The sequence below is a fragment of the Camelus dromedarius genome, chromosome 7, assembly GCF_036321535.1.
Source record: "Camelus dromedarius isolate mCamDro1 chromosome 7, mCamDro1.pat, whole genome shotgun sequence".
NCBI lineage: Eukaryota > Metazoa > Chordata > Mammalia > Artiodactyla > Camelidae > Camelus > Camelus dromedarius.
In genome coordinates, this window is record NC_087442.1 from 18,559,625 (window position 1) to 18,585,413 (window position 25,789).

General features: G+C 54.4%; 1 protein-coding gene across 4 annotated transcripts in view; it reads left to right on the plus strand.

The window, feature by feature from the left end:
* PLXNA4 (plexin A4) overlaps positions 1-25,789 on the plus strand; it is a 565,291-nt gene that overhangs the window by 527,917 nt on the left and 11,585 nt on the right. For all 4 annotated transcript variants that reach the window (XM_031455378.2, XM_064487352.1, XM_064487353.1 and 1 more), the window contains 6 exons: positions 2,703-2,862; positions 14,162-14,265; positions 14,772-14,871; positions 15,964-16,154; positions 17,111-17,280; positions 21,214-21,426. In XM_031455378.2, the coding sequence (XP_031311238.2) occupies positions 2,703-2,862; positions 14,162-14,265; positions 14,772-14,871; positions 15,964-16,154; positions 17,111-17,280; positions 21,214-21,426 (938 nt within the window). The remainder of the gene's footprint in view (positions 1-2,702; positions 2,863-14,161; positions 14,266-14,771; positions 14,872-15,963; positions 16,155-17,110; positions 17,281-21,213; positions 21,427-25,789) is intronic.

The window sequence follows — 25,789 nt, forward strand, 5'->3', positions numbered from 1 at the left end:
ATGCAGCTTCGAAGCAGCAGCATGTGAGTGAGGCCCCTGCTTCCCTGCTAGTCGTGGCCTGTTCCAGGGGAGCGAGTTAGAGGCTCTGATTAAAATGGGAGAGGGGGAAAAAAAACCCTTCCAAAAATAGAGACCTGAATAGATTTCTTAATGAGCTAGAACTACCATTGAAATGTCTTCTGCCTGATCTCTCCCTCTCCGCTCCCTTTCTCTCCCTTCTCATCAGAGGCTCCCCAATATTGAATCCAACACAATGAGTTGTAATAACGCTCTGTCCCCAAATTGCAGCATCCTTTATTCCGGAGGCCAAACTATTGTTAGCACACTCAGCCTGGTTGCAGATGACTCGACTTCAAGAGAATGTGAGGAAATTGGAGTGGGTCAGGCAAGCGCATCCACTGAGGTGGAAACACGGGGGGAAGAGGCACCGCGAGGAAAGCGGAAAGAAATTACAAGTGTTTTGCCCAGAGAAGAAATGGCTGCAGGGAGATTTAATAGCCACCCTCAGGCCTGTGAAAGGAAACCCTCACTTGTAGAAGGGAGAGCAGCTTGGTGCTTGGTGGAGGGACAAGGAAGAAAGTGTGTTAGCAGCAGACAGGGCTGACTTGAGACTGAGATGAAGGGGTCAAATAAAAGACAGGATGGCCTGGAATTTGGCACTGGCTGGAAGAGCCCAGAGCATTTTGGGCCAACTGATGGTAACCTTGTGCTGGGCGGGAGGGAAACCACAAAGAGTGAGACAGGCACTGAGAGGCTTAGCAAGCATCACTTTATGGTCAGATGCACCTCCATCAAATTAGATTTGATGCTAGAACTTGGACCAATGTGGCCTAGGGCCCTGCTGCTGGGAGTGCCCAACAGCATAGCTGGGAGCCTGCCCGAATGCAGAGTCCCAGGTCCCATCCTAGCCCTCCTGAGTCAGAATCGGCATTTTAACAAACCCCCTTAGTGATTCTATTCACATTAAAGTTTAAGAAGCACTGACCTAGCAGAACAAACCCCAGGCATTTTGCTCTGAAACTAGCCGAGGGGCATGGGTGGGGGTGGAGAAGGGAACCTCAGGGTGGAGCTGTGGCTTGGCCAGTGGTCAGGGAACCCTGTCCCTTGGTGGGGTCACTGCTGCTTCTCTGGATGCCCTAAAGCATCCCACCACAAACCCCAGGGGCAAGCAGAAATGTCAGGAGAGCAAACTCAGGTGGCAGCCTCTGCCTCCTGGTTTCTCAGCCCAGAAAAGGCTGTGTTGCTACCTAGGAGAGGCTGGGCCACCTCGCCACTGGCCCTGAGCACAGAACAGCAGGGCAGCCCAGGACAGCACAGAGCACCAGGCTGCGCTTGGCCCCTGGGGGTGGGGGGCAGGCAGGAGGGGTCGCAGGAGACTCTTAGAAGAAAGGAAATGGCTAGGCTAGGGCACTCAGAAGGGACACGTGGTCCAGAGTCCCCTCCACCATTGTTTTCAGTTTAGGACATTTTGAGGGTGAGAGTTTGGTTTTACAGATTTAGGAGGTTTTCTTCTTAATGCAAGAAGCATGTTCCCGTTTGCGCTCACAGCAGTCTGGTTGCTAATGAAAGGCAGGCGTCCAGGGGCCACGGTCCTGATTGCCACCACATGGGGCAGGAGGAGGCAGGGGTGGGAGGAAGGCTGCTGTCTGAATCTGCAAACCAGACGTGCAGTTGGGAAATGGTTGGGGAGGTACAGTGAAAGTCCGAGAAAGAAAGGCAGGATGGGCTCCAGCAGCAGGGTCAGACAGAGGCTGCAGGAGCCCAGGATGGCAGGACCACTTGGCGGCACCTGTGACCCACAGGACCCCCTCCCCTAGATCCATTCGGCCTCCCACGATCTCATCCATGTAGAGAGGCCCATGCTCAGAAGAGCAAGAGAAAAAAGCCTTTGGAAATGGCCCATAACTTTTTAAAGCATAAAATACAGTTTGGTTCTTAAAGCTTAACTTATCCTAGTAGGACTTAACTAGTTGGACTAGTCTTAATTTATCCGACTAGTTCCGAAAAGAGAAATTGAGGTCCTGAGCCAGGGTGGCCTCTACCCCTAACACCAGGTTTCAAGCTCGGAGCCTGGAAGGGATCTCAGGTGCCCTGAACCTGTAATTTTTAAAGGGCAACTTTTTATTTTTAAAGAACATATTAAGCTTCTTACAGATTCTCCAACCTTCCCTCAGCCTGGAACCCTCACAAAAATTGAACCATATGAGATCTTCTGAGAAAGGAGCCAGATTCCTATTAGTGTGGGTGTGTGTATGAGATGGAGTGAGGAGACAGACAGACTGACACACAGGGATAGGGGCAGGGAGTTCAGAGGCGGGTGAGGGTCTGGGTGTGCTGCTGCGATGGTGCCTAACTGGGGGTGGGGGGTGGGCATGCAGTAGTGTCCATTCTCAGACAGGTTACCCCTCACTGCCTCCGCCTGCTTGGACATCATTCCCTGTGATAAATCCAGATTTTAATGGAGTCTGTTGTGAAGAGGAGTTAAATGTGCAGCTCCTACTCCATGGCATCTTCCTGCTGTTTGTCTGGGCAGAAGGGCAGAGGGCTTGGCAGGAACCTGGTCGGGCTGGGGTCGCTCCACCCCTCTCCACGTGCACCTGCAGAGGCGGAGCTGGTCAGGATAGGACCCCAGGATGCTGCTGGCAATCCCGGAGCTCTCCATGCTGCCCTCCCCGACACGCCTCCTCTCCCCACTCCCCCAGGTCCTGAGTTGTGTCAACCCAGACAACGCCAACAGCCCTGAGATCCCAGTGAAAATCCTCAACTGTGACACGATTACTCAGGTCAAGGAGAAGATTCTGGACGCCATCTTCAAGAATGTGCCCTGCTCCCATCGGCCCAAGGCTGCAGATATGGACCTTGGTGAGTAGGCTGCCCACCCAGGGGGATGTCCTGTGACTGGTCAGAAGCACCTGTTCCCTACCAGTGGAGCCAGGTCAGGGTACAGGAAGCAGGCATGTACAGCCCCCAGGAGCCCAGGGGGTGTGCCTTCATGGCCACTTTGTGAGCAGTAAGCAGAGAGAGGACCACACAGTCTGCTGGCGATCTGACTGCCTGTGGGGCCTTTTGAGGGGTGGGAGTGGAACTGTCACAGTTGCAGTGAAGAGGATTTAGTCCGAAACTGTGTGGTCGAAGGTCTCGCCACCACCATCCGTGTGCCCCTAGGCCCTTCCCTTCGCCTCTGTTCTGTGCCTGTAATTCTTTGCTGACTGTTGAAGGCATGAGGGATCTGGGTCAGTGATGGAGGATGGAGAGAAAGAATAGAGAAAAATAAGATATGACAGCTTACTGGGGAGCAGGATGACATTTTATTTGAATGTTCCGCGAATAGATCGCCTAGCCTATATAAACAAGGGCCAGCTATTCTTAGATCCAGCTATAGCTCGCCAGAGTATTTAATAAGATACCGTCCTGGGGAAATCCTGGTGGGGAGCCCCAGGCTCCAAAGAGGCCAGGACTGAAGACAGGCAGTTTGGCATTGTGGATCACCATCAAACATGCCTGGATTTGAGTCCTGTTGCCACCAAGTCCTAGCTGTGTGACTTTGGACTAGTTACTTAACCTTTCTGTGCCTTAGTTTCCTTGCCTATAAAATGGATATAAATAAGAGCGCGTGCCTCATTGTAATGATGAAATGAGATGATGCCTGTAAAAGTCTTTTAATGCACTGCCTGGCCCATGGTATATACTAAGTAAGTGTTGGCCGCTGCTATTTCTGATTATCAAGCTAGCACTGGGAAGGAAAGGGTATGGGTCTGTTTGTTGATACTGGGCATAGAGGAAATGGCATTTAGATGTGTGTGTGTTTGTGTCTGGAGATTTGTGGCAACATAGAGGTGGGAGGACCTCCAGAGGCCCCTAATCCATCCATCTGGCCTCTAAGCTGGCTTCAGCTAAGCCATCCAAGACAGATGGGCATCTATGCTATTTTCTGAAGTCCAAGGGAATTGTTATCCCCTCCCACTGCCTCGCCCGACCTCCTCCCAAATTCTGATGCCCAACAACTCAGGATCAGGAAGTTTTGCTCACTCACCTCGATTCTTACCGCTTCCCTTCCCCCATCTCCTCTTGGTTGGCTCCTGGCGGGATGTGTTTGGCCCAGTGCCTGGAGCTCTGCGGCCGGAGGAGAGAGACTGGCCGAGCACGTGCTCCCCTGTCACTGTGGAGGTGTCTCTGTGTATGTGGTTTCTGGGACAAGGAGGAAGCATCTGTGAGAGTCTGTGGGGTGAGGGGTTCCAGGCAACTGTGTCCATGTGTGTCCCAGGCACTGACCCCTAGGGTCGGAGTGGGCATTTGTATCTGCATGCAGGTGATTTTGCTGCCATGGAAGTCCTAGACTGTTGAAGCAAAGGGGTCTGTTAGGAACCAGTGGGAGAGAAAACGGTTACCAGAAAGGAAGACCCCTGTGTGCCCCACCCCCAAACAATTCAGCGAGCTGCTCCGTAATGGGTCTTGCATGGAGAGTTGAGTTCACCAGCGTACCCAGCTAGCTCTCACCATGCCTTTTGTTGATCTGCGGGAACCATGGCAGGGTCCACCCCTGACTTCTCAAAGTCTTTATCTGCAAAATGGGTGGGAGGAGAACCTCGGCATCGTGGGGCCAAGAGGAGGAGCTGTTAGAAGAACCTGTGTCTTCATGCTGGAAGGGGACTTTGGAAAGGTTGTGCCAGAACACGGAAAGAGCTCCTGTGTGCGGGTGCATATGGCGCTGCGTGCTTCTGGTGCTTGGGGACGGGGGGACGAGCCAGACCATGTCATGGCTGGTGGATGCCACTCAGGCCCAGCCCTCCCCACCTGGAATCCACACACCCAGAGCTTGAGAGCGGAAGGGGCTGCTTATTAACTTTAGAAGATTTTCTGGGTGTGTGCCCAGCAAAACAGATGGTTCATGAAAGGACAGAGAACATTCGGCATGGAAGCAGCAGCACTCCCAGCAACCACGGCCACATCCTGCTGACCGCCATGAGTAAAGGAAGCCTGAGGGCAGCGTGGCCACCACGACCCACCCAAGAGTCACCACCCTCTCAGGCCAGAGGCCGCTCAGGCCAGGGGAAGGCCTGCTTCCTAGGACGGGACGGGCCTCCAGTGACACATGCTTGTCGGGTCCCAAGAGAGCAAAGGACCTACTTTCCCATCACAAGAGCCACTGGGGAGGATGCAGGGGCCACCCTGGAGGAATAAGGCCACCCAGCAGGGAGGATAAAAGAAAGGAGGCAGTTGGAGCCCCAGGGCCCCATCCCCTTGCGAGGGGGATCACACTGAGCTTTTCACGAAGGCTTCCCACTGTGGGTGCACTTTTGAGGAATTTCCTTCTTTTCTACTAAGTGCAGGGTCTGGAGCTGCCCCATGGCTCTGGTCCTCTTTCTGCCAAAGCCAGATCACATAACGAGGAAATCGGGGCCTCCTCAGAGACCCAGATGCATCTTCCACCAGATTTGATTCAACTCAGCCATGTGGCCCCCAAGGGGAGAGAGAGGCAAGGCGCCTTTTTCCCCATCGTGTAGGTGAAAGGGCTTTGAAAGCCTAAAAGCAATTTACAAATATTAAGGTGTGATAATTATCAAAAATTAATCTATACCAAAGGGGAGCATAGCGCACAGGCGTGGAGAGGGCTCTGGTCACATTCCTTGCACAGAGACGAGACAGCCAAGCACCCACCCTGGGCTTCATGCCCCTCTTCCTCTTCCTCCCATAGCTGAGGGCATTGGGCAAAGACTGCCTCCCCCTCCTGATGCCCAGCCCCTGGCAAGGCAAGGCATCTGTCCCAGGCCAGCCCAGAAGGCAGCACAGACATTTTAAGCCACCTCTGTAATTGTCTCCAGTAAAGCCACCTCAGCCTCCTCCATCTGCCTTTCATCGTCACTGTGGCGCCTGGCCTGGCCTGGCCCCTCATTCTCAACACTTCTATTCATTGCTCCTCGGACTGAAGCTTTCCCATTCCTCCCCCTCCACCCCTTCCCCAGCTTTTCCAGGCACTGGAAAACCAAGATGAGGAACAGTAGTCATCAGGATTTTCCAGAAAAACTGAACCAGTAGGATTTGTTTATACATAGAAAGATTTATCAGAAGGAATTAGCTCAGGCAGTCATGGAAGACTTAATGAATAATGGACCAGGAGTCTGTCTGGGCTGCCATGGCAGAATACCAGAGACTGGCTGATAAACAACAGAAATTCATTTCTCACAGTTCTGGAGGCTGAGAAGTCCACGATCAAGGTGCAGGCAGATTCAGTGTCTGGCGAGGTCCCACTTCTTGGTTCACAGATGACCCTCTATGTGCTGGGACCACACAGGGTGGAAGGAGGGCAAGAGAGCTCTGGGGTCCTTTTTATAGGGACATGAATCCCATTCATGAGGGCTCCACCCTCATGACCTAATCAGCCTCCAAAGGCCCCACCCCCACCTCTCAGTGCCATCACAGTGGGGGTTAGGATTTCAGCATACGAATTGGGGAACACAAACAGTCTCTAGCGTGGAGGCTGGCAAGTCTAAAATCTGCAGGGTAAGCCAGGAGGCTGGAGACCCAGGGAGGAGCCATGTTGCAGTTCAAATCCAAAGGCATCTGCTGCCAAACTTCCTCTTGCTCAGGGGAGGTCAATCTTCTCTTCTACGCAGGTCTTCACCTAATTAGATGAGGCCCACCTACATCATAGGGGGTAATTGGCTTCACTCGAAGTCCACTGATTTAAACAGTAATCTCATCCAGAAAAACCCTTATCCAGAATCATTTTTGGCTACCTCTCTGGGTGCTGTGGCCCATACAAGCTGACACATAAATACTGACCACTGCAGGAGCCAAAGTGAAGGACACAAACCTGCCTTACATTATTTCAGTCTGTTGCAGTCTAGGGAAGGAAAGATATCACAGGGCAGGAGTTGGGGACTGTGCCGGGACAGGTGGGCCTCGGGAGCTTTCAAAGCAGGGTGCCGGGGGCTCCTCGCTCTGCTGTACGTGAGGCTGTCCGCGCCAAGTCGATGTCTCTTTCCACCCACCACCAAACTCTTCAACCAACGTATCGTAAGGCACAGGGGGGCCAACGTGACTAGGAGTTCCTCACTTCTTTGTGCAGTAGCAGAAGGCTGAACACTCCTCTTTCTGAGCCAAGGGACTGTCTCTTCCCTTCAGTCCCCAGAGGAAATAATGGATGCCATTGTGTTCCACAGCACAGAAGGAGACTCTGCAGCTCAGAGAGGCACAGTGCTTGGGCCCTGGTCACACAGCAAGACTGTGGAGAGAACACCCATTCTCTTCCCACGCAGGCACCTCCGCAGGCCATGACCTCTAGAGATTCCTCCAGTTTAACTAGACTGCTCCATCAATAGCCCCCAGAACTCCGCCCTCCACCCCCACCCCCAACCCCCGCCCCGTCTTGCTGTTCAGGTCGCACTGAAAGGGTATATTTTTTCAAATAAGTAATTCCTGTATGCAATAAAAAGATACACTATCTTCCAAGTGAAATATAAAGAGTTCACAGCAGCTGTCGCCCCAGTTTGCATTTTCCGCTGCACCTGATGGGAAGGCAGATAAAGATAATGGGATTTTATTTCTTTTTTATTTCACCTCCCTCTCTCCCTGGAAGGTGGGAGTGTAACAAATTGGATTGTGAGTGTGTCTGTCCTTTGTGCTTGGAGCAGGGCACTGGGCTGTGGGGCCAGAGCTGCAAGGGAGGGGTCAGAACCAGCAATTCCCCCCCAGTGCCTTGCATATGAATGCCTGGGTCACCTCTCCTCCTTCCCACTGCCCACCCTCTGCCTCTTTAACTCTTCTTTGACACCGCACACCACATTGCGTTCTGTATTCAAGAATATCCACTAAGCTCTAGCTCACCTCTCTTAAATCGAGTGGCAGAATGCAGCCCGCCTCTTCCTTTAGCTCTCCAGACACCTCCGAATAGCGACAACAAGCCAGTGTACCGCACTTTACAGTTTGCAAAGACCTAGCACCTTAAAAGCAGACAGCACAGTTCTATTTAGGAATTTCTCCTTTAAACACCACATCTCCTAGTTCAATTATTTTGTATTTTAGAACTTGCTCTCACAATGAAATTATCCCTTTAAAAAAAAAATCCTATTTAGATGGTCCTCCCTCCCTCTCCCAAGTCAATTTCCTGACCTTGTTTGCTGTGACACTGATTCTGTCCTGGCTTCTCCCTGCACTTCTCTGCCGCTGATTCCACGCTTGGGAGCGGCTAGGTGCCGAGGGTGTCTGGCTCTCCGCCAGGTGTCTCCTTGGGGCTCACTGTGGACAGGTGTGCAGCGGTAGAGTCATATCTCCTCCTCCAGCCCTCTGCTCGGGACCCCGGTTTGAGAAGTAGAGTGGGCCCCACACAGGCTGGCGTGTGCTGCTGGTGGGAACCTGCTCGGAGCCCCGCGGGGAGGAAAGGTGGCCTGGGCTGGGGGTTGGGGGGCAGGCAGCTGGCTGGGCAGTGGGCACCTCGTGGATCAGGAGGGTTGACTCATTCAGTTCTCACAGCCTGGTGGGCACCTCCTTCCTCCCTCACCCCTCCAAGTCAGCCCCTCCTAAAGCTTCCTGGGATGGGTCTGAGAGATGCTGACAGAAAGACTGGACTGGGGAAGTGGGGTGCATGGATGAGGGGCGGTTGTTGAAAAACCTTAAGAGTCCCCGCTTGCGATAACATGAGGAACTTGTGTGAGCGTGTATGTGTGTGCGTGTGTATGCATGCTCACATATGTGTGCCTGTGCACCCACCCCGGAGGCCAGAGCTAGTGAGGGGTCGTGTTCCCCAGGGAGGGTTTGCCTCCTAGTGTGGCACCTGCTGGTGGGTAGGGGACCCTCCAGGAGCCGGGCCTGCGATGTGCTGGGTGCTAGTGTTTCTTCCAGGGTTGGTCTGCAGATGAACTCCCTCCCTCTTCTATGCCCCAGCTTCTCAACTGTTCTCCCAGACACCTTCTCTCAAATTTTGGGGCACACCATGATGCTCCCACCTCCTCTTCCCTGAGAATCTCCAAGCACCATCCAGCCCATCCCGATCTGTAAATCTACACCTCCATCCCCATTGCCGTAGGCCAGGCCCTCCCTTTCTGCCATGGCAAGGGCAGCGGTCTTTGTCGGGGCTCCTCCTCCTCTTCTCATCCACCCAGTCTCGGTGTTCTCAGCCCAACCCCAAATGCCTAAACATGGTATTCCAGACCTTTCTTAACTCAGTTCCCAACTTGTGTGTGTCTCTCCAACCTCTCCCTCCCACTGTCTCCCCCAAGGACTCATCCTCACGGATCCCTAGAAGTGTCACAGAAGTGGCCCCTTGGAACCAGAACCCGCCCTTCCCCCCCCCGCCCTCCTTGCCCTCTCTGTCCTCTGGCTCCATCAGCTGGGCCCATGATCCTTTGTTCTCTCGCACACCTTCCACAGAGAGAGCCCTGCAGGGGCCAGGGCTTTTGTTTTGCTAAGTTTCCTTGTTTAGCTGCCTGATGTCCCGCTGGCACAGTGCCTGGCACACTGTGGGCACTCGGGAAACGGTTTTGACTGAGTGACAGTGGAGCTCTGTTTCTTTCTGGGTCTGGATTTTCAACATGGTGGCTGCAGGCATGCTGAGGTCACTGTCCCACGTTTCCCTGGGGCTGTCACTAAGCTCAGTACCTCAGGTCATTTGGTGTCTTGAAGCATTTTCCAGTCGCTCACTGTGTCGAGGAGGCTGGCATTCACCCGGAGGACGCTGGCCACTGGCCAAGCTGTCACATTGCCCCTTGGCCATTCTAATGGGGTCACCTCGTGTGTAACAAAGGGTGGACACAAAAGAGAGACATTTTTAGTGCTGTTTTTATAGGCAAGACAGAAGGCGCCTATCTGGTGATGAGAACGCTGAACTTGGGATGAGGAGACCTGGGTTCTACTGGTTTGCATTACTGGCATTAAAACTAAGCATATGTTGAATATGCAGCATACCCAGAGCACAGAATTAGATGTGCCTGTGCTCGGGGGGGCCTCCTGACCTGAGAGCCGCACACGCCGCCAAGGGCACCAGATCCGAAGGTGGCAGGCCTGCCTCGCCCTCAGCTGGTCCAGCCTGCTCTTGGGGTTCTTTACTGCTGGGTAGGGATGAGGGTTCATAAAGCCAGCCGTGCAGTGTGGGGGCTGGACTGCTCCTGGGACAGAGAGAAGCTAGTAGCTTTGGCCTTCGACCTTGACCTTTCCCGGTCCCAGGCTGAGCTCCACGGCTCATACCTCTGTCAAGAGAAGTCATGAGTTAACACAAGGGTGCTCCTGAGAGCCCAGCCCGCCCCGCTGTTCTGGTGTTTGTCTTGAGACATCCCATGATGAGTCTGGGGGAAACAGAGGCCCTGGCTGGTCTGGATTGGGGGTCAGGAAAAGAAGGAGAGCAGGTAACATGGACATGAAGTGTGTTCAGGCCACAGGTGAGGTTAAGGGCCCTGGGCAGCGAAGAGCGAGGTTTGGGGATGCGTTTCTGCACCAGCTCCCTTAAACCACTCGGCGCTGGGGCATCCCTGCCCAGATGCTGCATCCACACTTTCCCCTTCTGGGTCAGCTGGGCAGGCTGCCCGTGGCCTTGCCTCTTTCCTGCATGTCCCGGGGATGGTGCTCCCAACACCCGGCTCCCATCTCTCTGGACTTTCATTCATCAGGACTTGTTTGGGGATGGGACATTGAATTTCACTTTTTTACTTTTCTGGTATTTCAAAAAAAAAAAAAAAGCACATAGCAATTTTCTTGTAGAAGAAGTAACAAAAATAACAGGCTTGAGAAATCTAAAAACAGGGCTAAGCGTTCTCCTTGACTCCAGTTCACTATCCTCATAATGGAATTTGGAGGAATGTTCTTGACTTCTTGAGATAGTTGCCAAAAAAGTCAACAGTTGCTGCCTCCCTGCTGCCCGCTGGCACCACTTTGGAGGCAGGGCCTGGGCTGAAAGGGCTGTAGGACTGGGACACCAGGAAGCCTCTTACAGTCCCTGAACGTGTGACTGAGCGCTGACCGTCCTGCTGCCCACTGCACATCACTGCTGCCCACGAGGTTCAGCCGGTGAGGTAGGCAGGCGACCACCCCATCAGCACAGTTTGATTTTGTGGAAGGTTAAGTGTTGTGGCCCTCTTGGATTCCTGGAGCTCAAAGTATGAAGTGGAAGGGAGGCAGCTACCTGCCAGCATCACAGTGTGGCCACAGCCCAGGTTCCAGTCCAGCCATCACTGTCTCTCCCTGATGCTCCCGGCCCTTGGGTGACTCACGGACATGGTGGGTGCTGTGCCACGGAGTTCTGAGTTGTGCCCACATCTGCCTTCCCTGCCAAGAACTCACGGAACGCAGGGACTCCTCTGATGTATCTTTGTATCCGAGTGCCAAGTCCAGTGCTCTGCCCAAAGGAGGAGCCCACTCAGGGGCCGCGGAAGAGAACTCAGTTGGTGAGGAGAGTGCACAGTGACCTGTGGATGGCGACCTCCATATCTGTCTTCCCAGCCTGTTTCTTTAATTTCCCAGCTTTCAAATTGGAAGAATGAGTGATAACTTCAGAGAGCTGGCAGTGGACATGCCGAGTTGTGCCTCTGGAGTTCAGACCTTCCTTTGTCCCAGGTTCTGACACAGTGGCTCACAGCTCACCTCTCACTGCCGCTTGCGGCCTGCCCACTGCGGAGCACCAGCACACAGGCAGAAAGTCCTTACACTGCTTGGAAAATAAGCCACCGTTCCTCACTCACCCTTCTCCTTCCTTCATTCATTCACTCATTCACTTATGTATCATTCATTTAATAAATATGCGTCGAGTACTTGCTGCATCCCGGGTGCTGGGCTGGCCCTGTTGGTGGACATCTAGCAGCAGCATTTTTATACTCCCAAGGACAAGCCAGCATTCCTTGACTGCCCTGGGGGAAGCATGGCCACACTCTGCCCTACTTTTTTCTGTCCAGGGCAGAGAGGCAGACTGACTTTCATTTGCTTACATAACTACTGGACATGATTCTGAGCCAGGGCTGCTGAGTCTGGCCGCACAGGCTGCGCACTGCACAACTTCAGGGCAGTTGTGTAACCAGGAATTCCTGTATCTGGCTCCAGAATGAGTCACCAGGTGTAACGACAGGTGGTTCAGGCCACCAGGCTGTGTGGCTTGTTAGATTCCTCCTGAGAGGTGCTACAATGCCATCAGCAAGGGTGCCAGGGCGGCTGCTAAACCAGAAAGCTGGCCTTCAGCTGGTACCTCCTCCATCTAATCCTAACCAGCCCCATGCACCCTTCACTGAAGGCGACTCCCTTCTCCCTTGGGCCTGGCCAGTAGGCTTGGTGTCCAGAGCCCGTTCCCTGCTTCTCCTCTGGCTCCCATCGGGGCATGCAGAGCACAGGACTGCCTTCTGTGCCCCCAAGCTGTCTCTACTGTACCCCCCAACAGCCATGGCCCTGGCACCATTCGCCAGGCCAGCAGGGGAGAGCCAAGAGGCTTTATCTTTCAGGACCCGCTGTGGGACGGGGACAAGGCACGTGGCTGCTGTGGCGCCATCCCAGGCTGGTCTTCACCAGCGTCTGCTGCACTGCATACCCAGTGCCTGACCAGCAGGGAGATATTCCGCTTATTTTGCACCAGCCACTCAAAAACAGACATTCGTAGGTGCCTACATAAAATCGAAAACAACAAAAAAAAAAACCCACAACAAACAGAACACTGCTGACCAGGTGCCCCAGGAGAGCATCTCACCTGTCATCTACCTCCCTACCTGCCCCAAGGCCTGACCTCCAGGATCATTTCCAGCCGGGCCATCAACAGCACTAAGTGACGGGCGGTCCCCAGAGACCTCTCAAGGCCCCTCCGCTGCAGCGAACACGCGCGTCCTTATGTTTTCATTCCTGGGACAGCCCGATGCTACCAGAAGCACTAGCCCAGGCAGCAGACAAGCCCCGGAGCTGGAGGCAGAGACGTGGATGTTAGCCATCCCCCTGAGGGCAGGTGGCTTCCTTTCTGGGCCTGATTTTCACCTGTAGTAGTGGCCATGCCCAGTGCACAGGGCAGGGAGGAATCAGTCGTGGGCCCCCAGCTCAGCTTTGACACGAGGATGAGCAGGGGGAAGGAATCCGAAATACGTGTCTGTGGGCCTGAGGGAAACTCCCAGGCGAAGTCAGGCAAGGACTGCGGGTAACTGCTCCCAGCACCCAGCCACGCTCTGCAGAAGCCCGGTACTCTTGCCCATCTCAGAAGTTTCAGCATCTGTAATACGTTGACTGAGGTCGTGGCTGCCTGGAAGCCAGATTCCTGGCTTCCTGACAGGAACACATGTTGCGTTTGAATTTGAAACGCCGGTTTTCCTTTCGCGTGTGTGCGTGTGTGGATGTGGCTGTGCCCGGGCACGAGAGCTGCAGTGTGTCTGGCGTGCACCTGGGTCTCCACTTGCAAACATTTCAAGGCAGAAATGTGCGTGTCTCCATCTCCGTGTGATTTGTACAATGTGTGACGATGAGGATTTGGTGGATGAGAAACAGCCCGGTTTCCCCATGTGGGAACCATCAGCGAGCCTGCGTATTGTAGGTGTCTGGGCCCAAGGGGAGAACGTGGGGTGTAAGCGTATACCTGCGGCATCAGGTAATTAGGTGTTGGATAGATCAGCAAGATGCTGTTATCCACATCAGCTTTGCGTGGACAGGGCTGTTCTGGGGCATGAGGTTTTGCTGGTCTCTCCACACACTTTTACTCAGTCTCTCTGCCAAGGGTGGCCCACCTGCCAATTTCAGGTGCAAGACACACCCCTGGAACAGGGATAGGGTGCACAGTGACTGAATCTGCAGCCTTGGTCTCATGAACTCCACGCCCTTATGATCAAGCAGAGGAGACACAGACCAGCTCCCAGGCATGGCAGTGATGACGCCACCTTGTATTTGCTTAGCGCTTTCTTAAGTGCCTTGTTCATTCAGCTAATTAGCACTGACTGCTTTCTATGTGGCCACTCACCGGGAACAGGTGGGCAGGCGAGGACAGGCGATGTGACTCCCACTTCTGTCACACAGTTTGTTGCGATGAGAACCAGAACTGAACTTCAGGGCCCCCCTTGTGCTGAGAGCTTCCCCCGCCTCCTCTGGGAGTGTCTGCTAGCACCTGTATGTGGATGCACCCCTGAGATGGGGCCGTGTAGGTGCCTGTGCAGGGGGCCTCAGGATCCCCATGGGATGGGCCAAGGGCTTCTCTGAGATGCAAATGCTGTCCCTGCAGAGTGGCGACAAGGCAGTGGGGCGAGGATGATCCTGCAGGATGAAGACATCACCACCAAGATTGAGAACGACTGGAAGAGACTGAACACCCTGGCCCATTACCAGGTGAGGTGACCTTGGAAGGGGGAGGGACTCGCTCCCTGGGCAGCCAGGCCCCTGGGGGTCTCGGTCCTTGAATAACAGGGTTGCCCTGAGGCTGTGACCGAGCCCTGAATCTGCTTCTTCACCAGCACTTTGAGTTCCCTTAGTGACCCAGGGAAAACTGACCTCTGTGGAGACAGGATGTGTGCCTCCTGCAGGGCAGAGGCAGAGACCCTAAGGAGAAGCCCTTTTTTGAATGATCCCTGGAGTTTAAGTGTGGGTGCCCTCCCAGGGAGGCACAAGGACAGAGGATACTCCTGAACTCTTGGCAGGGTCGCTCCAAGCCTGAGCCCCAACGCAGACCAATTCCGCATTCAGAGCTGTCTTGTTTCATCAAAGGAAAGCCGACAGCCCCCCAGGTCCCCTGGCTCTCTGTTGAGGCACTGATTGCCCCCGAGGACCACACTGTCCTCATTTCCTGGGGTGGCAGAGTCTCTTTGCCCAGGCCCTTACTTGCCTTTACCCCGTAGGTGCCAGATGGCTCTGTGGTGGCTTTAGTGTCCAAGCAGGTGACCGCCTACAACGCAGTGAACAACTCCACAGTCTCCAGGACCTCAGCGAGTAAATACGGTGAGTTTGTTGAATTGTCCTGGGGAGGAGAGGATGCCCTGAGCAGCTGTTGTCACGATGGCCCCGCTGCTGCAAGGCAGTGGACGCCTGGGATGGGGAGTGGGGAGGGGCGGGGGGAGTCAGGCAGCCTGGCCATCGGAGAGGAACGCTGGACCTGAGAGGAGGCTCCTGGTTCCGCACAGGGGCTCTGATGCAGGAAACGAGAAGAAAGTCTAACCTTCATGAGCGCTCTACAGTCTATAAGATGCTTTCACATTTGTGATGCTCATTATTGAAACGTCAGGTTCATAATAATCAGCGAATTAAATAATTATTATTTCCCCCCATTATGCAGATTAGCAAATTATAACTTAGACGCACAGAGGCTAAATGACGTGTAAAGGTCGCCCATTACGAAGCAGTTGAGGGAAGGTTCAGACCCAGGTCTCTTCTCCTCGGGGTGGGGGAAAGGGTGATGGATGTTGGAAGCCCAGCGTGCTTTCTTACCAGCACAACAGAGATTGAGGAAACTGCCAGCTTCGTGGGGTCGTTCTGGACAATAAATAGAAGACGGCATGGAACGGTGCCCGCACACAGTGGGACCTCCCTCTTCTTTTTCTGATCTACACTCATTCGTCTCAACACACCTTACTTTTCAGCAAATAAGTGGCCCAGGAGAGGTGGGGAGGATGAAGGAACGCAGGTGACAAGGCCATTGCTTAGCCGGGTCCACCGTCATTAGGGGAGACAGGCTCCCTGCTCTTTTGTTTGTACTTAATTGGCTACACAGAACACGTCCCGAGAGCTCTTACAAGGCAGAGTGTAAAGAAGGACGAGCTTATATTTCTACGAACTGAGTAAGGGCCGGAGAGATGCAGGTACAGGAGGGACGGGAATCCGAGTGGGTGAAGTAGCCACAGAGAGTTTCCTGGAGGGGGTGGGAAGGGCATCCCCATTCCAGGAATGGACTGAACTGAGGCGGCAAGGTGACAGCGCCTGCAAATGCAGGAAGGAACGGGCAGTAGCTGGTCTGGCTGGAGCCAGGGATGTGTGTATAAGTAGTGAGCTGGAAGGCTGGGTGGCCTCACCCACATGGGGTCATTGCGTTGGCAGAAAACATGATCCGGTACACGGGCAGTCCCGACAGCCTCCGCTCACGCACACCCATGATCACCCCCGACCTGGAGAGCGGAGTCAAGATGTGGCACCTGGTGAAGAACCACGAGCATGGGGACCAGAAGGAGGGAGACCGGGGGAGCAAGATGGTGTCTGAAATCTACCTGACCCGACTGCTGGCCACTAAGGTACGGGACTTCAGACAGGGGCAGGCACATGTGGGTCTGGGGGTGGGACTTCATCACCTCACAGAAATGCCAGAACGGGCAAATACCTAGCACCTGTGCTAGTGTCCCCGACATCCACTCACACAAGCACTGCTGATCAGCCACACCTCTCTCCCAGCACAGAACCTCAGAATCCTTCTCAACCCAGTGCTTCCACAGACCCCACCCAGACGTCAGTGCTGGTGTGCAGTTGGAGGCTGGATCCCATCCCTGCCGATGCCCTTGCTCAGATAGGGACCCACGCCACATCTGTCCGTGTCCTTCTGCCATGCCTGATGGAAGGATGACTGTCTCTCCACAGTCGGCACAATCTCTAGTGTCGTATAGAATCTCTAGTGATGGAAATCGGGGCTCTGGGTGACTTTCCAGACACCGCTTCTCAGCCTGGGTCTGGGGACATCTTGTGCCTGCAGTTAGTCCCTCCCTCCTGAGGCTGGCCTGGGCTCTGCTCTCCGCCGAGCCCGGGGAGCAAGTGTTCATCAGCCGGTGGCGCGAGTGATGCCTCCACAGAACCAGCAGGTTGTGTTTGTCTGCGCTGACCGAGGGAGTTGTCCATTAGCATTTGTGAAAAGTGCTAACGTAACACCGCCAAAGGGCGTTAAACCAAAGCGTGGTGTTGGCAGCGGCAGGCTTCCTTCCTCAGGCCCAGTCATCAGTGTTACATCTGTTCTCCACGTGCAGAGGGAACGTAAAGCTGTCAGAGACAGAGGCCAGCGGGCAGGGCGAGGGGGCAGATTTAACTCACGCACTTACCCGATTGCACGCAGGCAGGCCTGCTGGGGGCTCTGCACCGCCCTCCCCTCCCCAGTCTGGGAGGCCGATCTTCAAACCATCCTCGGAGCTCACGGGGTGGGCCGGGAGGGCAGGCTGGGCAGGCGGGCCGGCGCCCGGGGTCTGAGCCTGCGCCTCCCGCCCAGGGCACGCTGCAGAAGTTCGTGGACGACCTCTTCGAGACCATCTTCAGCACGGCGCACCGCGGCTCTGCCCTGCCACTGGCCATCAAGTACATGTTCGACTTCCTGGACGAGCAGGCGGACAAGCACGGCATCCACGACCCGCACGTCCGCCACACCTGGAAGAGCAACTGGTGAGCGAGCGGCGAGCAGAGGGTGCGCGTGGACAGGCCGGCCCAGGGCCCGGGGGCTCGGGCAGGGCTCAGGCCTTAGAGGGAGGGAGGGGGCCGGGGTCCACCTTCGCGGCGGGGGCTGTGTGCAGGGTCTCTGGGCTACCGCCTTCTGTGCTCACCTCCGCCCCCGCTCCCTCTAGTCAAATCATCCTTCTTTCCTCTCAGTCCCTTAACAAACATTAACCAACGAAATGAGCAAAAACTAACGTGCCGAAGTGGCAGCCAGGTCCCTCTCACGTCCAGGTACCTCCCCTGTGCCTGACACGGTGCTAGACTCTGCGGCTACAAAGACTATTGGGCATGGCTTCTGCCCTCCACAGGCTGACAGTCCCGGGTAAGAGATGGGAGGGCAGCTGTTTGGACACGAGTCACATGGGATGCTAGAGGATGTGTGTGTCCGGATGGGTTGTAGCAGGCAGCATCTCACAGTCACTCTTAAGTGGAGTTTTGAAGCCCACCTAGGACTCGTTAGGTGAACAAGGAGAGTTTCTGTTCTACTCAAGAAGTGATGGGCTTCTTTCCACAAACTCCCTCTGGGGAAGGGACCCTCCCGTAACTACTTGAGACAAAGGGATTCTCCAAGTCCTAACTGAAACTCTAGGTGCCTCACCAGGGTCTTCCTCTCTCCTTCGGCAGACAGCATCCTTTCCCCTCGTCTGTGTGTAACGGGTGTTGCGGTCTGAGACTACAAGGTCAGACATCAGTATTCAGCTCTCGTGACGGAAACTTACTCAAAGCCAAGACGCAGTAAATACTGATGAAGATGTGGGGCCCAGATGGACTCTGCTGGAGAGTTCTACCCCAGGCACAGCTGCCCCAGATTTAATCCCTTCAGCTCCAGAGTCGCCTCCCTGTCGCTTTTACGCGGTCCTTGTCCCCGCTTCTCCTCCAGAGCATTCTTCCCAGGCAGCACGAGCCTGCTGCCCAGAGCCTGCCAACCAGGAATGACGCAGCACCAGGGCTCAGCCAGGCGCCCTGCCGACCAGCCCTGAGTCCCAAACCAAAATACAGACTGAGGCAGAAGTCAGCCTGTGGCACTGGAACGTTATTTAATGTAGGGTGCTCTGGCTTCTCCTCTCTTTCAGCTGGAGAATAGTGCCATCTCTACTAAAATTGGAAAATCGGGCAGGAACAGAGCTTTGGACCATAGAATTAAAGAGTAGGGTTTCCTCCCTGTTTAATGCTGGGCAGGAGAAGATTTGTATGGTGGAGTTCTTGCACCCTTTCTGAACCAAGACCCTTAGACTCTGGATTCCCCCATGGAGCACAGCAACACTAAGTGAAGCCTGTTCCCTCCTCCGAAAAGCCTGCCAGGTCCGGTCTCTCGCAGTGCCCACCTCTAGGTGAGGTTGAATTTAATTCTGCCCATCTTTTTAGCTTGACTCTACAGAGCTGTTCCAAGGGCATGTCCCTGACCTCTCCAATCTGCTTCTCTCTGCCAGTGAGTCATCTCACTTACCACCCCAGTTGAATGTCAGCAGCCTTCAGAATACAAGGAATGCCCTGCCCAGACCTTATCCTGGTCCCAGCGACGGAGAGCTGCTATTTCCAAAACACGCCTCCGTGCCCTTGTAGCCCTTTACAAGTACATCACCTGCAAACGGTATCTAAACCACTTGTTTTCAGCCCTTCCCTTCTGCGGGGGTCAGGCCACCTCCAATGATGCCCTAGTGTCCTTCTTTTCCACCAGCTCTTCCAAATGTCAAATGTTATCGTAAAGGACTCCAGCCCCAGTGAAGGAAAGCCAGGCCGTAGACAGCGGTACTAGCTCGGGTTTTCCCACCAAAGGACACACTTCCCCTGCCCCTGATCTTGCCCCCTGGGCAAGATGCAGTTACAATGTCATGAGGGCTGCATCTTGACTTGCAGTTTATTGTCCCTGATTGAAAGGAGATTCTTTCTTTATTCTGGTCCAAGTTGTAACTCTCCCTCCCCCTACCCTCTTCCTCCACATTCCCCTGCCTTTTCTCTTTTAAATAAACCCCCTGTTCATTTAGCCTGAGTGGCTGCAATCAACCAGAGATTAGTGCCACCACTAATGTTAATAATATGCTAATATTTCATTAGGCAGGAGCGGCTGTGGTTTCCCTGTTTGATTTGCCTGTCAGCACAACAGGCTGAAGGAAGGGGAGTGTCGGGGAGAAACAGCCATGCAGCAACTATCGGCCTCCCAAGTCTCCTTCTGGGTGGGACTTCCGGAAACTGGAAGATGCGGACCGGAGGCTTCATTAGATGGGCAGCCGGGAGTCCTTCATCCTGGGCTCTGAGCCCAGCTGTCATGGTCTCCCCTGGGCAGCTGCAGGAACCCTGACTTCCCCTGAGTGTCATGACTCTCTGTTCCATCCCTTTATTTTTGCTTCTGCGTTTCCCAGGATAAAACAAGTGCCACTCAGCATTGTCAGACCTTGATGCTGCCTGCGCGGCACACTTTGTAGGAACTTAATGAATACCTGTTGATTGATTGGCAGCCTTGAATATGAGGTCTTACTGTATTTTAGCATTTGTTGTACATACACGCTGGCTGCTGGGAGAGACAACAAATATAGAAATCTTACTCACTTTGGATTGAAATAATGTAATTCAAAGAGTTTAAGTTCTAAAAGGCATGTCAAATGTGTTCGAACATTATAACCATTACCAACAGTGGGAACAGCAAGCAAAACAACAATAAAACATCAGGGCAAATGGCAGGAGGCGAGGAGGTGGGGGCGGAGGGAGGGAAATAAGCGATCCCTTGCTGGGTGCCACCCGCTTCCCGACCTGCGTCCCCGCGGGCTGGGTGGAAGCCACAGAATCAGAGAGGCTGCAGGGCACAGCCAAAAGGGGCAGGTGGGCAGGTTTCACCCGATGCCCCGGGACCCTTTCTAGCAGCAGATGGGTGACTCACGGTTACCAGGATACACTGCATGTTTCGTCCCCTCCTTGTCTTTGTTTAGCTGATTCCCCATGGGCAGTACTTTCCTCCCCTCTTCCTCCAGGCCCCTTCTGGCTAGGGAACTCCTCGGCATCTTTGTAACTCAGACCACCAGGTGTCATCCCCTCCATGAAGACTTTCCGGACACTCCTGTCTGGGGAGACTTGATTCCACCTCCCTGTGTCCCACACCGGACCCCGCACATCCTTCAGCCCCAGCGCCCATAGTCCTCGGAGCATGTACTCGGTTGTGTGTCTGTCTGGTGTGCCCGCGAGCCCACCAGAATGCAGGCGTCCTGAGGGCAGAGGATGGGTACCCCCAGCTGCTAGCATAGCTCCTGGTATACAGTAGGTGCTACCTGGAAGACAGGGAGGGAAAGGAGGGAACACAATGGGGCAGGTGAGAGCCAGGAGTGTGGGTCTGTCAGCCTGCCCACTTGGAGGTGAGAATCAGTCAGTGCCACCTGAACTGTTCGGCCCCAGACCCTCACCACGCAGGAACAAGCTGATGTGACCAGGCAGGGACGAAGGGCGGGACTTCTTCCACGTTGCACAGTGGAGGGCAGAGAATCAGATACAAAGCCTAGGTTCCAGGCTATTCTTTAAGGTTTGCCGACTGGCTATGCCTTGTATCTGGCATAGGGGACAGACAGTGGAACAGAGAGTGAGAAACTCCACTTTCTAGTACCCGTCATGGGTGCCTGGGACCCCAAAGCTTTGTGCTCTCGGGGCAGACTGTGAGTCCTGCGGTCCAGGCTGGGCATCGAGCCCGCTCCAGCGCCCGTCAGCGTTGTATCTCAGAATGGATTGTTCAGCCTTGCCAGTTTCAGTTCCCCGGGAGGTGAACTGATGCATAGAGAAGGCCCGTAAGAACCCTGGGTTCCCAGCCTTTTCTCTTTCTCCAGCGAACTCTCCGGGCCAGCGTACAGCACCCCCACCCCATCTCCCTTGACCATCTGCCTCTTTCCTTCCCCCACACAGCCTGCCCCTGAGGTTTTGGGTCAACATGATCAAGAACCCCCAGTTCGTGTTCGACATCCACAAGAACAGCATCACCGACGCCTGCCTCTCCGTGGTGGCCCAGACCTTCATGGACTCTTGCTCCACGTCGGAGCACCGGCTGGGCAAGGACTCCCCGTCCAACAAGCTGCTCTACGCCAAGGACATCCCCAGCTACAAGAACTGGGTGGAGAGGTGAGTGTGGGGCCGGGCCCCTTGCCGCAGCAGGCAGCTTCCCTGTGGGTTTGCAGTGGTCCCCTTCCCCCCTAGATTTGTGCAGACCAGTCCTGCACAAAGCCCGATGCTGCAGTTGCGACAACCCCGCGAGCCCAGTCCCGTCAGCTGGAACAAGAATGGGACGGGGCTAGAAGTCGCCACTGCGCTCTGCTCCCCAGCATGGAGAGCCCAGATCTGAGTGACTAAAATACTTTCTAGGCCCAGGAAGGACATAGAGTTCCCTGCTCTAAACCCCACCAAAATAAGAGAGAAAAAGGAAACGAAAAGAAGAAAAAGACTTCAAGGGACTGAATAACATCTTGCCGCAGAAAGGCTGGAGGCCTGTCCCCGTCTGCCCCGTCCATCTGGCAGTTCTCCCCGTGTCCTGTGGGGATGTCACTGTCACTCTGAATAGCTTCTCAGTGTCCCAGTCCCCTGACTGTCACACCGTGAGCTCTGGATTCCCTGGGCCTTACAGCACTTTCTCGGCCAGCGTGGCCCTGATCTGATCACAGGCTCACGCAGTGTGCCTGTGACTGGAGGGCCCCCTGTGCGCTGTGGTGCTGGGTCCGTCTTGGTACAAAGCTGACTCATGGTAAAGAACATGGCTTGTCTGGGCCACGTCGTCCCCATATGCCACACACCTGAGCTTGACAACCCACTGAAGCTTTATTTACTTACTCATCACAGGAGCTCTGGAATATAAGAGAACAGGATTTATAATCTCATTTTGTGCCCATGAAGGTGAATAAACATACATAAAGAATGGCTGAGTAATCGGCCCAAGACGACTTAAGTGTCCAAGAGGAAAGTAGATCCCCATTTCAGCTGACCCCCTATTCTCTTTTCTACTATTTCTGATACTTTTAGACAGGGCCTCTGCCAACCATATGGTGTCTCTGTGAATTAAGGAAGGTGCCCCTTCCTACCAGGGGATGTCGCCCCACGCCAGGGTACATGCTTTGTTGAGTGACAGGCTGGTTGCCAGCCCCAGCTCACTTTCTCGACCAAGCACCTTTGTGCAGTGAACAACCTGCACAACTCTACATGGCAGTCCTGATTTTAGAGCCCTTTTCTCTTTTTTTTCCAAGTAGCTTAAAGATAGGAAAACTGGATGGAAGGTCAGATTTGGTTCCTTTTTGAAAAGTAAAAGAGATCAGAAATTGTTCTTGACTCGGTGACTTAGACGAAATGAGCATTATCATTTTGCCCATGGCAGACAGACAGTCTCCGTCTCTATACTGGAAAATTGCCCTCCCTTGCACAGTGGGAATAACTGAGAGGGGGTGGGATCCTGGCCATCTCAGGAACATAGTTTTGCTGAAAGAGTTGCATTTGGTTTTCCCTCTCCCTCTGTTCTCTGGTATCTCCCCACGTTCTTTGGTATCTCCCCACCCCTTCCTGCTGGTCCATGTGGTGGGCATCCAGTCTTGGCTGTCAGAGACATAGAGAGCTGACTCTTTTGTCCTTGCATCTGATTATGTCTGAGTCACCAAAGAGGCTCTTACCTCCCTCTGCATAGACAGTGGCTCATTCTTCTGACTACGGAGCTACCGGGAGCAAGATCTCCTGTGTGGTCAGGTGGCTCTTCAGCAGAGAGAGAGAAGGCAGAGGCAGCACTGGGCTGCTGGGTATCCTTGCACCGGTGCACCGCGATGGGACCTCAGGCAGGGAAGGAGAGAGCAGGGTTGTGCAGGGCCGGGAGCATTTGTGAAACATCTGTGTAGAGGACACTTCCACCAGAACAGCCCGGTTAGTCAGAGGTGAAAATAATGCATGTGCCGAACTAACGGCCCCCCTTTCACTTGGTGTGAAATGAGATTTGTGCCACACAGCTGCTGCAGGTCACGAGTAACCCCAGTGCATTTGGTTATTTTTAGGAATGCCTTGATGGTTTCCATTTCTTATCCCGCCAGTTTCTTAGCAACCGGTGGCACTCTCAGGAAAGTCATCTTTCACTTGCTTGAGGTCCCAGATCCTTTCTCCTCTCCTTCTGGGACGAGGGTACAAAGACCGAGGGGCTGGGAAGTAGCAGCGACAGGTCTGGAGATGGAGCCTAGAGTGCGTCTCAACTCGGTGATGAATGGATCAATTCCACTCTCCCTCTCCAGGGAGGCTGGCCTCCGAGCTTGTCTGGCTGCCGGGAAGAGAAGTCCAGCAGCACGGGGCTTGCTCAGGATGCACAGCAAGCCTGATCTCCCACCTCCGCCTGCCAAGGGCGTGGGCAGCCTCCAGTTCAGAAGAATGAGCAGCCCAAATTGCTCTGTCATACCTACGCTGGCTTGTATCTCTGGAAGTTCTTCATCTACCCATCCTCCCCGGCCCCTTCCATTCTCCCAGCCACCCTCCTGCCCCTCCTCCCTCCCATCCTTCTGCTCATCTCATCCGTCCTTCCATCCCGTTCCTGCCTCCAAGCACCTTGCAGTGCTAGTGGTTGGTGGCCCCACCGCAGACTCCCAGTCTTTGCTGCTTCCCTCTAAGTATTAGGGGTTTTGCTCACGGCCACATCTAGAGAAAGGGAGAGCACTGACTTGGTTCCTCAGGAGCAACCGATTGCTACCCTCATCTTACAGAGCAGAATTCAAAAGCGTTGTCATCAAACTGCTGTGTCACAGTTGACACTCATTTCTATTCCATTACCAAGAGCAGTGACCTTTTCCTGTAACGTAGTGATTGCCTCTGATTTTAAATTGGAATCAGCCTCGTGGCAGCATCAGCCTCACTCGCAGTCACGGGCTTTCCACGGAGCGGGGAACAGAGGGCAGCTGCAGCTGGGCCCCCGGGCATTGGACTGGGGCGTGTCACATGTTCACATGCCGTCTGTCACATATGTCACCCCTGAAAAAGGTTAAGATTTTTAAATATCTTAAAATGCCTCCTAAGGAAGCTATCCATTCAAAATATAAAACTGTGGCCGTTCACCCTAGGAGCAGTCTGGAGATGAAGGATGGACATTTCATGGACTTCATCATTAAGCCACGAGTCAAACATTTATGGTGTCCACCATGGGTGTACTGGACATGGGGATATATTAGACTTGATCCTTCCCCTGTGGCTCTTGTGGTCCAGGAGGGCACACAGACAGGCCCTCAGCAAGCGCCCAAGCTGTACTAGTGGGGAGCGCAGGGAGTGAGGGCCTGATTCTGCTGGGCCTGGAGAGGCCAGTGAAGGATGCACAGAGTAAAAGACTTCTGTGCAGGGCCTTAAAGGGCAGGTGTCTGTACATCAAAGCATCAGGCTCTAAATGCATTTCACATCTACACCGTTGTCCTTGAGGGGTTTGAAGAGATAGGGATACCTGGCTCTTCTCTAGAGTTCAGGGCTCTGGAGACCACCTTCTCAACCACTAGCGGTCCTACAGGGAGAGATAGGATGCCCACTGTCACACACGGGGCCCATCCCATAGAAACCCACGAATGGAAAGCACTGCAGACTGGTCAACAGCAGAGAATCCGGCTCTCTGGGGCCCCGCCCTTTACAGCAGCTCCTGGGGACCAATGTCAGGACCACAGTGGTGCTGGCTTCCTACCTGGTATGAGCAGAGACAGCAAAGAAAGCTGGGTAAGGCCAGTGGTGGGACCCAGACCTCCCCCATGGGCCAGGCCTTGGCCAGCTTGTGGGGCGGGGGGGTTCAGTCCCTTCTGAAGAAGACATCTGCAGGAAGAAATCCCACGGGAGCAAGTTCAAGTACAGGAGCCCAGGCTGACCATTCCCTTCCTTGCTGCCCACCAGCTGCTAAGAACACTTGTCTGAACTTCATTAATGGGGCCTCACTGCGTTCTTCACAATCAATAAGACTTTTCGGTGGCAGAGCCCAGTGCAGAGCTTCAGCACAGCCGGTGCTCGGGGGGAAGCTGTTGTGCACCTAGCACAGGGGGGCCGGAGCAGGGCCACTGTCAGGCTCAGGGCTGCTGGGCAGAGCCCTGGAGAGGAGGGGGAGAGGTTGAGGCAAAGGTAGCAAAGATCTGCAGGGAGGCTGGGCCCACTTAGCCCCGGGCAGGCCTGGGGACAAGGATCCGAGACCCACACTCATCTAAGACGTCAAGCTATCCAAGGCCATTTAGCCCAGCCATTTAGAACGTGCTGAAGATGAGGACACGTGATTGATCCATGCATGGGCTTGTGGGTGCACAGACGTGCACCGGTCTCGTCCAGCGCCCTCTGCACACAGGCAGCAGAGGAGGGACGGCCTCCCAGTGCAGACCTGCCCTCCCCGTGAGAGGGAATAACACACAGCATGTCCAGGAGGGTCGCCTCCGTCCCTTCCGGTGAGAAGTCAGGGCCCTGCCCTCCCCGACTCCACTCTCAGCCCCACCCCGACGCCTCTCCTTCGCCTTCTCAC